The sequence below is a fragment of the Saccostrea cucullata genome, unplaced genomic scaffold (assembly GCF_032062105.1).
Source record: "Saccostrea cucullata isolate Sc308-1 unplaced genomic scaffold, CSIRO_AGI_Scuc_v1 ctg5660, whole genome shotgun sequence".
Lineage (NCBI taxonomy): Eukaryota > Metazoa > Mollusca > Bivalvia > Ostreida > Ostreidae > Saccostrea > Saccostrea cuccullata.
The window spans coordinates 25,603-38,735 of record NW_026938607.1 but is presented as its reverse complement, the minus strand read 5'-3'; the positions used below and the strand labels follow the sequence as shown (position 1 = coordinate 38,735).

The 13,133-nt window shown below is 33.6% G+C and overlaps 1 protein-coding gene across 1 annotated transcript in view; it reads left to right on the top strand.

Moving 5' to 3' along the window:
* LOC134250764 (uncharacterized) overlaps nt 1–12,290 on the top strand; it is a 57,505-nt gene extending 45,215 nt beyond the window's left edge. Inside the window, exon 2 of the mRNA XM_062733118.1 lies at nt 11,673–12,290. Within this exon, the coding sequence (XP_062589102.1) occupies nt 11,673–11,965 (293 nt within the window). The 3' untranslated portion in view covers nt 11,966–12,290. The remainder of the gene's footprint in view (nt 1–11,672) is intronic.
* Nucleotides 12,291–13,133: the final 843 nt, after the last annotated feature.

Below are 13,133 nucleotides of genomic sequence, written 5' to 3'. Positions count from 1 at the left end.
TGAGATTTTGAAAGCATACCCGAGGCAAGACTACATTTAAAAGAGTTAAATACATAGGACCCAATATCTGACCAAAAGAATTTAAAAAATTCTGCAGTGAATCCATCTGTTCCTGGTGATTTGTCATTTTTGAATGGTTTTAATGCTTCAAATATTTCCTGCTTAGTTATTTCTAATTCCAATTGATTTTTCATACCGTTTGAGACTTTTTTAACATCCTTATTATGTATTAAGAATATGATCTTTGTTTCCATACAATGTCTTGTAAAAAGTTTTTATCTCTTCCAGAATTTTATCTTGTTTATTAACCTCTATACCTTGTTCATTTACAAGTTTAAAAATGTTTTATTAATATAGTTTCTTTTTTCAAGCGCAGCAAAATATTTAGTAGGTTTTTCTCCTTTTTCAATCCATTTACAATGACTTCTTATAAGTAGTCCTTTTAATTCATATTTCCTTATTTCTTCCAATTCTGTCTGAAGTTCATTTAATAAATCTGAATATAACTGTGTTGGACAAATATCAAACATTTCTTGTAATATTTTTATTTGCACGCTGAGGTCTTTTTTCTTATTTTTTCTTTCCCTTACTTTATAAGATGAATAATAGATAGTTAGACTTCTTATTTTCATTAACAGTACATCTAAAAATAAGTCCTTGGGAATATGTAATTATGCATCAGGTCCTGGAGTATAAGGGGGCATTGTATATTCTGCTACTGTATCATATATAAGTTGTTTGATTTTTTTAAATATATTCTTTGTCCCTTAATAAAGAATTATTAAATTTCCAAAAACCTCTACCTCGTTGAAAATCATTAATTCTAAATTCAATACTTACTATTGAATGATCGGTTCTATACCCTGGAATGATCTTAACATTTTCCAAAATTGACAATAATTCTTCAGATATAAGAAAAAAGTCTAGCCTTGCTTGTTTGATAGGGTTTCTACGGCTCCAGGTGAATTTTTTTACTATTGGGTTTTTTACTCTCCAAGGGTCCACAAGATTAAATTTATCTTTTAGGTTTTGTATTTCTACCCTATTTTTAGGATTATTTTCCTTAACATAATTATGACAGTCTAACTGAAAATTTTGAACTATATTCCAGTCTCCACACATAATAATAAATTAATTACCATATTCCTCTACTTTATTACCAATCTCTGAGTAGAACTGTGGATCATCTCTGTTTGGACCATATAAGTTAACCAAAGTAATATTAAATCTATTATCCACCGTCATATTAGTAATAAGGAAATTTCCATTCATGTCAGACTTCACCGTAGAAATTTTAACTTCTACATTATTATTCATAAGAGTTAATGTTCCTCTAGCATCTGTTTTTCCTGCACTCATCATAATATCATGGCCCCACTGGGCATAAACTGAACTTTTTTCATTCTCTGTACAATGGGTGTCTTGAAGACAGTATATTGAGGATTTTAAATTTCTAAGATAGCTAAAAACATCTTTTCTTTTTTTACTATCGTTTAAACCCCTACAGTTTACAGAAGTTATGCTAAAAAGTGACATTTGATTTCAAGGTAAGATAGCCGGAAGTCGGGGCATAAAAATCTTAAGGTAGTAATAGTTGTACTGATTCAAATGGGGGCCCCAGGGGTAGGGCTGGACCATAATGTGTGAGGGGGTGTCAAATGAATGAATTAAAAAAAATTATCTGCTCAATAACAGCAAAGCCAGTTTTTATATTGATATGGAAGCATCATCAGGTTGTTTAAAATTCAAGCCCCCCCCTCCCCAATGTAAACTCTCAATACTGAAGTGATTATTGCTGTTTTTCTCTCTAGCCAGTGTGCTAAGGGGAGCAATGTAGCCCATGAGCCTTTTGTTTTTCTGTACTATTTTCGTAATGAATGCATCAGTATTTGACTATTTGATCATATACAGTAAACCACGCAGATAACGAAAAATCAAAAACACCTATCTTGAAACAGTCCCTTATACTTAAACTTTAATATCTATGCTTATTCTTAATTTGACAAACACTGTATCAGGTTCAAGTATTTTAGTTAATTACAGGTATGCTAAGAAAATATTAACTTTTGAAATAATCAGGCTTTCAGATATTGATTCCCATGGTAAGTGGGTCACAAAAATCGTACTTTGAGACAATCCCTAGAGTATTATACGCATTTATTTCACATAAATCCTACTTTATCACTATCCCTAGAGTTTTAAACAACTTAAAATTATTATTTTTATTTAGTGTAAAAGTAAATTGAAGAATAAGGAAATAAAGCGACACAATTTATTTTGCCAAGGTATTTTCAATGAAAATTTCCCCCCAAAATATACCATTCACCAGAGTTTGACACACCTCCTTAAAAAATCTAGACCGATGACCTATTTATTTTTTGGATTATTTGCTACTAAATTATCTTGTTAACATTGTATCTTAATATGAATAAAAATTCTATTGCAGAATTTTTTTAATCATCACTTTTATACCACAAACTCGCATTTTCCCATTACTTCCTATAGTAATCATCGATTTTCGTTGCCTACTTTTGAAACGCTCCCTATTAAAAATCTATATCGATGACCATATATTTTTTTCATCGATTTTAACTCATAAAAAGTCACTTTAACTCATATTAAAATTTGAGTAAATTTTCTATTGTAGAAATGAATTAGGTCTGTCGTCGTTAAGCAAGTATAGAATAGAAGAAATTTGGCAATAAACTGAAGATTAAATGATTTTTAAAGTGTGTGAACATGTGTGATTTCTTTTATTATTCTTTTATAGGAATTTTCCCAAGGATAAGACCAATTTTCAAGTAAATTTCAATATTCGCTTAAGCATGTCGCATTGGTCTATATCACCCGAACTCCCTACTTTTCTTGCGAAGTCTACCCTAAAAATCACACCCTCGTCTCATAATTCAACTGTTCGTGCAATTCTTATTGAAATACACAGAATTCAAATCTCAGTAAGAGTCGTACAAGTTATCGCCCGTGACATCTCGTATTAAGCGTCATACTTTGCTACCCGCCTCCAATTTCTTGCGATGCTTGAATTTGTCTTGGATTACGAAAACTCGTAATATAGTCTCTTACATCTGCTATATTACGCGTATTCGTAATTTAACTACATTACGAAAAATTGTAATAATAAGTTTTATATTACGATAACTTGTAATATCACGCATTTTCGTAATCTTACGTTTTTTCATAATATTACGTATTTTCGTATTGGACTGGACTGTGATATGAGTGAACAAACAATGCACACACTTGCATAACAAATCCCACAAAGGATTCAAATATTCAAATTATTTTGTTTCAACAGCCTTTAAGTAAGATTTAAGAGTACAAAGATAGGACACTAGGTTTAGTTCGGGAGGAAGTTAGTAATACGAGACGCAAGATCTTGACCTTCGAACGATTCATTAGATCTTTTTCGAAAGTCATTAATTTTATTTAAGTAGAAACAGATATCCTCGCTATGTTCAAGATTACAGGCTCGATTAGGGTATGCGTCAGAGCAAAAAATTCCTGTAAACAAAATTGAATCGTTTTGAATCATTAAATTCAAAAATACGAATTTTAGGCTGCAGCCACATTTTGTTTTTCTACGTTTATCAATCTGAAATTTATCTATTAAAGTTCTTTTTTATTTATCTATTCTTATACTCCACTTCCCCCACTAATGTTTTTGAATGTTGAATTAAATAATAATAATATAATAATAATATATGAATTTATAAAGCGCTAAATATTAATAATTTAACTCTAAAGCGCTGTACAATAAAACGCAAGTAAACATAATTTAAAAGCTATGAATACATATATAAAATATTAATCCATACTCATAAATGTGCTCGGAATTATAACATTAGAATACTACAAATTACATACAAAATACAATTACACCATCAATAAAAAATCAATAAAAGAACATCATATGTGATTTATGATTTGCTGCTTAAAAATTGAGCACCTAAAATTTAAAAAGCTATTCTATAAAAATGCGTCTTTAATTGTCTTTTGAAAATATCCAGGGACTGGGCCTGCTTTATATCATTAGGAAGGTCGTTCCACAAAAATGCTGCTGCCCAACCAAGTCGACGTTCACCATATGTCTTCGTCCTGATCTTAGGAACAACTAACCGTGATGTTGACTCAGATCGCAGTGACCTGGTCGGCTTGTATTCCATTATAAGATCTTTGATATACGATGGAGCCAACCCGTGTAAGGATTGGTAGACATATGTCAAGATTTTATATTGTGGACGAAAAGAAACAGGTAGCCAATGAAGATCAGCTAGGATAGGTGTAATATGCTCCCGTTTCGATGATCTTGTAACTAAGCGAGCTGCCGTGTTCTGGACTTTTTGAATCCGGTCTAGTAAGGCCTTTGACACTCCATATAGAAGGCAGTTCCCATAGTCCAGCCTGGCAGTGATAACGGCATTCACCATGGTCTTGCAGGCTTCTTTTGTTAGAAAGCGCCGTATTCGTCCAATATTGCTTATTTGAAAATAGCATGACTTGACGACCGAGGATACCTGTTTTTCCATAGTAAGGTGTTGATCGAAAAATGCACCTAGATTTTTTACGCATGGCACGCTTTCAATGATATTATCACCAACTTTTAGTTGTAATGTTGGTAGATACTTCTGGTGTTGCTTTGTGGAGAAGATTATTAGCTCGGTCTTTTCTTGGTTTAGTTTGAGTAGGTTTGATGTCATCCATGAACCAATTTCACTAAGACACGCTTCAAGTCGAGAAAAGTAATTGTTCCAATTTTCCAGTGGTCTTATGATCATGTAGATTTGTGTATCATCTGCATAGCAGTGATATATCATTCCATGGCGGTGGCATATGATTCCAATGGGTTTGGAGAAGAGGCAATACAATTTCGGTCCGAGTACAGATCCTTGGGGGACCCCAAAAGGCAGCTGTCTAGACTCTGATCGGACGGATCCAATTGTGACACATTGTTTTCTGTTCTTGAGGTAAGACTTGATCCACTCAAGAGCTCCATCACGGAAACCATAAGACACAGTAAGGCGTTGGAACAATATGTTATGGTCAATAACATCAAAAGCAGCGGATAAATCCAGAAGGACAAGGACTGCTGAAGATTGTTGGTCTAGGGCTGTCACAATATCGTTGTGGACCTTGATGAGGGCCGTTTCCGTGGAGTGCCTGGGACGATATGCCGACTGAAGTGGATCGCGAAGAGAATTCGCATCCAAATGGGCATCAATCCTACGAGCCACAACTTTCTCCAATATTTTTGAGATAAAACTCAAGTTCGATACGGGCCGATAGTTTTTCAACACTTCCTTATCTAGTCCAGGTTTCTTAAGAAGTGGACGAACTATGGCCTCCTTCCAAGCAGACGGAAAAATTCCCTGATCGAGAGATGCATTAACCATTTCTGTGACAAGCGGTATTACCGGATCCAGGCACTTTTTCAGTAGCTTTGTTGGAATTGGATCCAGTTCGCATGATTTACTGGGTGCCTTCATTATTAGTGATCGTACTTCATCTTCAGTGGTACGTTCAAAAGCAGCTAATAGAGGCCCATGATAGTATACGTCGGTGTCTAAATAGCTGTCTTCTTTTTCTGTTTTTTGTTTAAGTGTCTCTCTGATGGATGTTACTTTGTCTATAAAAAACGTTGAAAATTTATTTGCAAGATCTTCATCTGATGGTGATGTTGGTAGGGGACTCTCCTGATTCTTACCCATCAATAAATTCGTCACCCTAAAGAAGTTTTTCAGATCATATCTACATTCCTGAATTTTAGTAGAATAGAATTCTTCTTTTGCCTTGTGTAGTAATTGGCCTGTTTGCTTACATTCCGCTTTAAAAAGCTGGTGATGTATTTCCAGTTTAGATCTACGCCAACGTCTCTCCGTTCTCCGCTTCTGTTGTTTCGCTGTCCTGAGCTCGTCTGTGTACCACTCTGTGTTAGCTCTTACAAGAATTGACTTGCTAACAAGAGGCGCATGAGTGTTTAGAATATGCGAGAGGCATTTGTTGTACCCTTGTACTAAATGGTCAACAGACGTGTTCTCATTTCGTGCGGATTCATCTTGTAGTTGATTTTTGATATCTCTACTCATGTCATGTATGTTGATATTCTTGAGCCTTCTAAACGTAATCTCTTTACGTTGATGTTGTGGCTTTCTGCAGTTGAACGTTGCATGTATAGCATAGTGGTCACAGCACAAGTTTCCTTTCACATCACTCAATGAAGGATTTTTGACTTGAGGACGTGAATGTAGTATTTCACCAGATGATCGTGTGATAAGCAAGTCTAGGATATGTCCGTGAACATGGGTCGGCTCGTCCACGTGTTGTATAAGGTTGCGATCATCAAGGGATTGTAGCAACCTGCTTGCCTCAGGATCACTACGATTGTCGACGTGAAAATTGAAATCACCTGTGATTACTAGGTCTTGGGGAAATATAGTATTCTGATCAAGATAGGTGTCCCATTCTGAGAAGAACTGACTGGTACTTAAACCATTCACAGTAGAAGGTGGCGGTCTGTAAATGATACATAGATTCATTCTCATGTCTTCTATTCGGACTGTAACTTCTAGATGTTCGAATTGAGTGAAAATATCCGAACTTGTGTTCAGAACGGTCACATCAATTCCCTTCTTAAAGACAAGAGCTATTCCACCACCACGGCGTCCACTGTTGCGATCTTGACGAATGATTTCGTAGCATGATGGTTTCAGTTCATTCACAACAGCTTCATCAACAGAGGAACCTAACCAAGTTTCAGTCAATGCGACTAAGTCAAGGTCCTCTGTAAGTATATAGTCACATATTGATAGTGATAAATCAAGTCTATAAGTTATTATTTAATGCTTTATAAGACCTGCACTCTATGAATTGATTCATGGGTTCAGGCCCTCACCATGCATATCTATAAATTCCGCATTTCAGTATCAATTTCATTTTTTATATATAATAATTTCGTTTTCTTTATATAATAATTTCGGTATTTTTATTACATAATTTTGTTTTCTGTTTTAAATAATTTTGTTTTTATTTATATAATAATTTATTTCTGGTTTGCGCTGTTGTGCTTCCGTAGTTTTCTGATCAATTTTTGTCGTGTTAATGATAGTTAGAAATATCAAATGAAACTATTCTTACCAATTTTCGAGCACCAAAGTGTTCATACCCTCTATCGTTACAAATTTATCAAGAACATAGAGTACTGAACGTTTCTAATAAATAAGAAACATTGAAAACAAAACGGCAAGGAAAATGAGGCTATTCCCCTTTTCATTATTACAAAACAACCTCTATGTGGCTGTTAAAGCAATGTCACATAATATGTTTATTATTTCCCAACATACATCTCTTGAGACTAATTCGTTTCATTTCCTACCTTCAACATGCAGTCTTAGATAACCCTACTTGAGTACTTTTACTCTTTTTAATTGGGGCTGTTCATTTTGCCTTTTAATATGTAATTTAATTGCTTATACAAGTATAAAGACCTTGTAAATTTAGTCCTTTGCGCGATGGCAATGCAGGTAACTGCAATGCATTCGAAGTGGGTATTAGTCGGGTTTGTGATTTCTTTGTATGAAACCGATTGCCTTCCTTCTATTATGGGGAATGATTTATTAGACAATTCCGAGTCCCTTCAGGGTACTACGTCTGGAAAGGTTTCAAGTGTTCTTAGGGATATTTTAAATCAGGAAAGCTTGGTGCTCCTCTCTATGATACAGAAAATTCAAATATTGATGATGGATGTCATAGGCAACAGAAATATAACTGAAATTTTGATGAAAAAGCTGGATGTCATGACAGAAAAATTTCATGTCTTAGAGAAAAGACAGAGGAAAACTGAGGAGGAGAATACAAGATTTAAGGAGGAATTAAAATTTTTACGTTCCATAATAGGTGTCACTAGAAATCCTACATATGACAAAGTGTTACACTTAAATGAGACAGAAATGCCAATAATGAAGAAGCAAACTTCGTCTCCACAGAGAGAAAAACACCAATTAACTCGGGAAAATACAGAAATAAGAACACACATGGAAGGTTCTATCAGGAAATACATCATATGGAGAAATGACGTGCAGTTTATTCATGAGGTTGCTCCCACGTGATTTACTTCTCATTAATATTCATAAGATCCTGCAAAAACTCAAATTATACCATTTCTTTAATTTTTTAATATAAAAACATGCAAGACTTTTTTATTTGAATTTCTCTAAGCATTCGACATATCTAAATGGGTAGAACTTAGCGTTATCGTCAGTTGGCAATTAATGATACCGTATGTTTCAATAATTAGTAGGTCAAGCGAATGCAAAAAATTGCCGTTCTTAAATTTAAAAGGCGGTCGTTACTCTTCATACAATTTTATAACAGCAATATTTTCTAAAAATAGACCTTCGTTTGCACCTATTAATCGGCGGAAGAACTCTGTCATCATGCAATAAACACTTAATCACCAAAAATGATAAAAACACTAATTCAGTTCTCCTTTCTTCATTAAAACAATGTACTCTCGCTTCGAATTTTCAAATCAAAAAGGCGGTCGCAACTTTCACTTTGGCATCAACATCATTGTTATTTCCGGTAGAGGATATAAAGAAAAAAAAAACAAAAGATCGGCGGAGGAACTTTATCCGAAATAGTTAGAATATAAAATTGGCAATTTTTTGTGAGTTCTCTATATAATACTTTATAGAATCTGCCGCCATTAAAGCTCCAATATGGCGAATATGTAAATGAGGAGAATGAACACCATTTCTCCATATGTAGCTGAACGAATCGGGGAACTTGATTTAGAAAGTTTGAAAGATGAAAGTTTGTTTTTTAGACAGATATATGAAGGTCTGTCACTCGCAATCGAAAAAATGCAAAAATGATATTTCAAATGAACAAAACAATAAAACAACATAGAAAAGCAAATGACTTAAATGCTCGGTTAATGACAGTTCAGGAAAACTTGATAATGACTTTTTATTCTTCCGTCAACCGAACAATGGAACATATTTTTAGGAGCAAAACAACGCTACCGAGAGCATAAAGAATATTTCTGCACAATTGTCATTTGTTATGAAAATATTATTAACTAAAGTAACTTAGTTTTTGGGATGCCAAATCGGTCAATGTTTGATAATCGGTTACTCGGACATTTTTTCTGACCAGGTAGGTACTCGGGTACTTGGTAAAATGGTAAATACAAGTCTGTTAATTTTGTTTAACTCAGTTCAGCTGTGTTAAACCCTAATGTTGTTTTTATTATGTTCTTAATAATTTTTTAAAAACATCGAGTCCAACGGAAATAATTAATTGTACTTTATTTATTTATTTAAAAAAATACACACACACAAAAGACATCAATTTGATACACCAATAATTATATATTATTTGCATTTTTGTTGGGAAGAAGCTTTAATCAATCTGCTACGTATCTTTGTAATGATCACACTAGCGATTTTTGTTAAACTCAGTTCAGCTGTGTTAAACCCTAATGTTGTTTTTTATTACGTTCTTTGTAAATGTTTAGAAACACCGAGCCCAACAAAAATGATTAATTGTATTTTATTCATTTATTTTTAAAAAATACGCACACAAAAGACATAAATTTGGTATACCAATAATTATATGTTATTTGCATTTTTTGTTGGGAAGAAGCTTTAATCAATCTGCTACGCATCTTTGTAATGATCACACTAGCGAAGCAGAAGGAATGGACGTCGTTGGGATTGCTTGTCGAATATTATTATTGCATCCCTGCATAGGCACAATTTACTCCGCTTAGCTGACTTTAAACAATTTTATTTGAATCTTCAAAATTACATGTACCAAGATATTTCTTTATACTTTTAAGTCGGTAGCGGCATACCTATGCATGTAGGATTTCGGTAACGTTTTACTATATAATTCAAAAATATTTATAGATAACAGAACTTATTGAAGTCATTTAAAAATAAAGACCGCAATAGGTGAGAAAAGCAGGTGATTGGTCACTAATTACTGTATATAATTAGACAGCCACATGCGATAACATCTGTTTTACATGTGTAGACGACGGCACTCTTATTATCGTATGCAAATTTCAGTTTATTTTTTATAAGCTTTGTGATATTATAGTTTGCAGCTAAGTGTAAAGGTTCACCTTACATCACGATCTAGTTGACAGCTGCGCTCAATGTCAACTGAACACGCCTACTAACCACAAGCTTTACGACAGGAACTTTCTTCTTATCAATAATTGGTTGCTCGTGCAACAGATTATTTAAGTGTCAATGTTGATAATTTGAGTTGACCAATCACGTGAATTGTTTACGCTGGATGCATCTGGCGAAAAAAATCGTGACGTATCATGAACATTTACACTAAACTGCAAACTGTAATGAATATGTGTACTTTGGAATAAGAAAAAAAAAATATACATCCGAGTAACCGAGTACCAATTTAAGTATTCGATATTCGGACGTTATACAGTACCCGGTTAAACGGGTACTCATTAACATCCCTACTTAATTTATATTAACCTCATACTTAAAGTAATGTACGAAAAACATCTTTTTTTCAAAATAGGAACACATAACAATTGGAATGAAAATTATAGACTTAGAACAACATTCCTTATTAATGTGATAGTCTTTCTATAAAAGTAACATTATGAAGGACATATTTGGTTTAAGATATAATTTTTTAAAATTCCTTTTTATGTTTTACACTTACTCAAAGCGTAGTATTTGGTAGAGAACACATCTATAATTTTGAAAATACCATTGTCTATACTGCTCGACACACTTTTTAACCTCAAATGACTTTTCGCACAAAATGATTAATGCATTATTCTTGTGAAGTAGCAAATGAGAATTGAGAAAAATACTGTCTTCAATTTGTTTTTCTTCAAATTTACATTTAAATTCATTGACGACGTTTTATCAATAAACGAGAGTCGTCATTTTCAATTCGATGTATCCCAGTAAGCCTGAAGCAAAAGACAATATGATCTTACATATTTCTTACGGTAGATCATCCCGGAAATACTTCAAGGATCAAAGTTTCATTCAGGATGATATTTGAAAACTTTCTTTGTTCAAAGTGTCAATTTTCACATGGGGATATAGAAAATGATAAATCAACTTACACCTAACACAACGTCATGCTTAGTCTTAAAATACGAAAAGATTGTATTTTAGTGGCAATTGACATTCTTTCATTGATGGCTACAGACGCAAGTTGGAAACAACAAAATAATCGATGATTTAACTTCACTGTTAAAAATCATCCAAGGAAATAATATTAGTATTAATGTATGCACTAGATATTGCGCCTGTGGTTTTCCTATGAAACAGCAGGATTGCATACCAATAAATAACACTCTGTTAACTCTGTATTAATTTGTTGTGATTATTGTTCATATATCAGTATTGAAAATAAAAAGAATAGCCTGGATGAGTATTTCGACCTTTAGGATTTGCGCTGCATTTCCATTATAAATTAAAATGTGTTGTTTCTAAACTATCTGCTTAAAAAGGGTCATATAATTTTATGTAGTTCTTATTACCGTATTTATTTTCACACAAAAAAGACAAATAATTTACTTTGGTAGCTATAACATAACTAGTTTGCTATAAAATACGATTTTTATTTTTAATTAAATCATGTGTTCCCTGCATCTTTTTCAGAAAGATTGTCTCCTCCAACAATGAACGCCATTGCATTCTACGCGTACATGTCTCAGAACACTCCGACAATATCTGTTCAATATCCTTTCATATTTGATGTTGTGAAAACAAACGTTGGGCATGGCTACCATTCCGCTACGAGGGCATTTGTTGTTCCAGAATCTGGGATGTATGTATTCACTTGGACAATGCGAGTTTATGGTGATCATTATCACTCAGCAGAGGCGATGGTTAATACAGATGCACTGGGGGTAATTTACGTTAATACAGGTACTGGAGGAAATCTCGGATGAACAGGAATTGTTGTGGCACACGTCAATGCAGGAGATGATATCTTTGTGCGCACGCATACATCATATAATAAAGGTCCTATTATTAGCGACGCTGCAGGAAGATCGTCCTTTGCAGGATGGAAACTATTCTGAATAGAAATGATAACTGATATCGAAGGAATACCTAGGATAATCCCTGTGTATCACACCAACGAAAGTCTAAAGTGGCAATCCTTCTTAAGTGTAAAAATAAAAACACAACTGGAAACATTTATTCGGGGGATGTCCAAAAGTCCGTGGACAAATGCTTCATTTTCTTACTAAAGCCCGCAATGGCAAGCATTTACAATAATATATCAATATAGACAATAATTTGGTAAATATACAAAAAATAAACAATATACACTATGTAATGAATATTATAGGGTTAAAAATTTTGTATATACAAGCAGCACGGGCCAGTCTGACGTAACGTTAATTTTATTATAACGTCAAAAATATGGATTTTGATTTTTTTTCCCATATGTTCATAGACACGCGCTAATAATTGATTTTTAACATTCAAACAATATAGACGATAATTTACGAGCTTCATTAAGATAAACTAGGCTGCACATCCAAGTCCGACCGCCCTAGATTTATAACAATGACATGAACAAGGATACCCTCTTTACATCAAATAACAGTGATCTTCCACTTCTTGTAGTGTCTTTACAAATAACTTCTTGTAGTGTCTTTACAAATCATTGAAAAATCGTACAAATCAATTAAAAATCAACAAAACATATTATAATAAGTTGTTCGAATAAATATTTTGTGTCTGGCGTCGGTTCAACCATATAAAACCATAATTACATGATTGGATGTCCGATGCTGTCCCGTTCGGATGGCCGACTTCGCTTATTATGTCAATTTGTGAAACATACGTCTTACGGTCTTCGTTATTACCCGAGGGTCTATATAGTAAGCAATATTTAAGGTATCAGAAAATTATGATAACCGCAATATTTGTGATACATTTAAGTTTTTTTAAGCTTTTTCTCGTTTTATAAAGAAAATACAACACTTTATTAACAAGTTCTCACGTGCACTATCGGTGACCTTTAATGACCGCAATTTTACAAAACTATTAAGTTCAAACTATAACAACCAAATTATTCTGATTTAAATTTTCATAACTTCTGTTGTG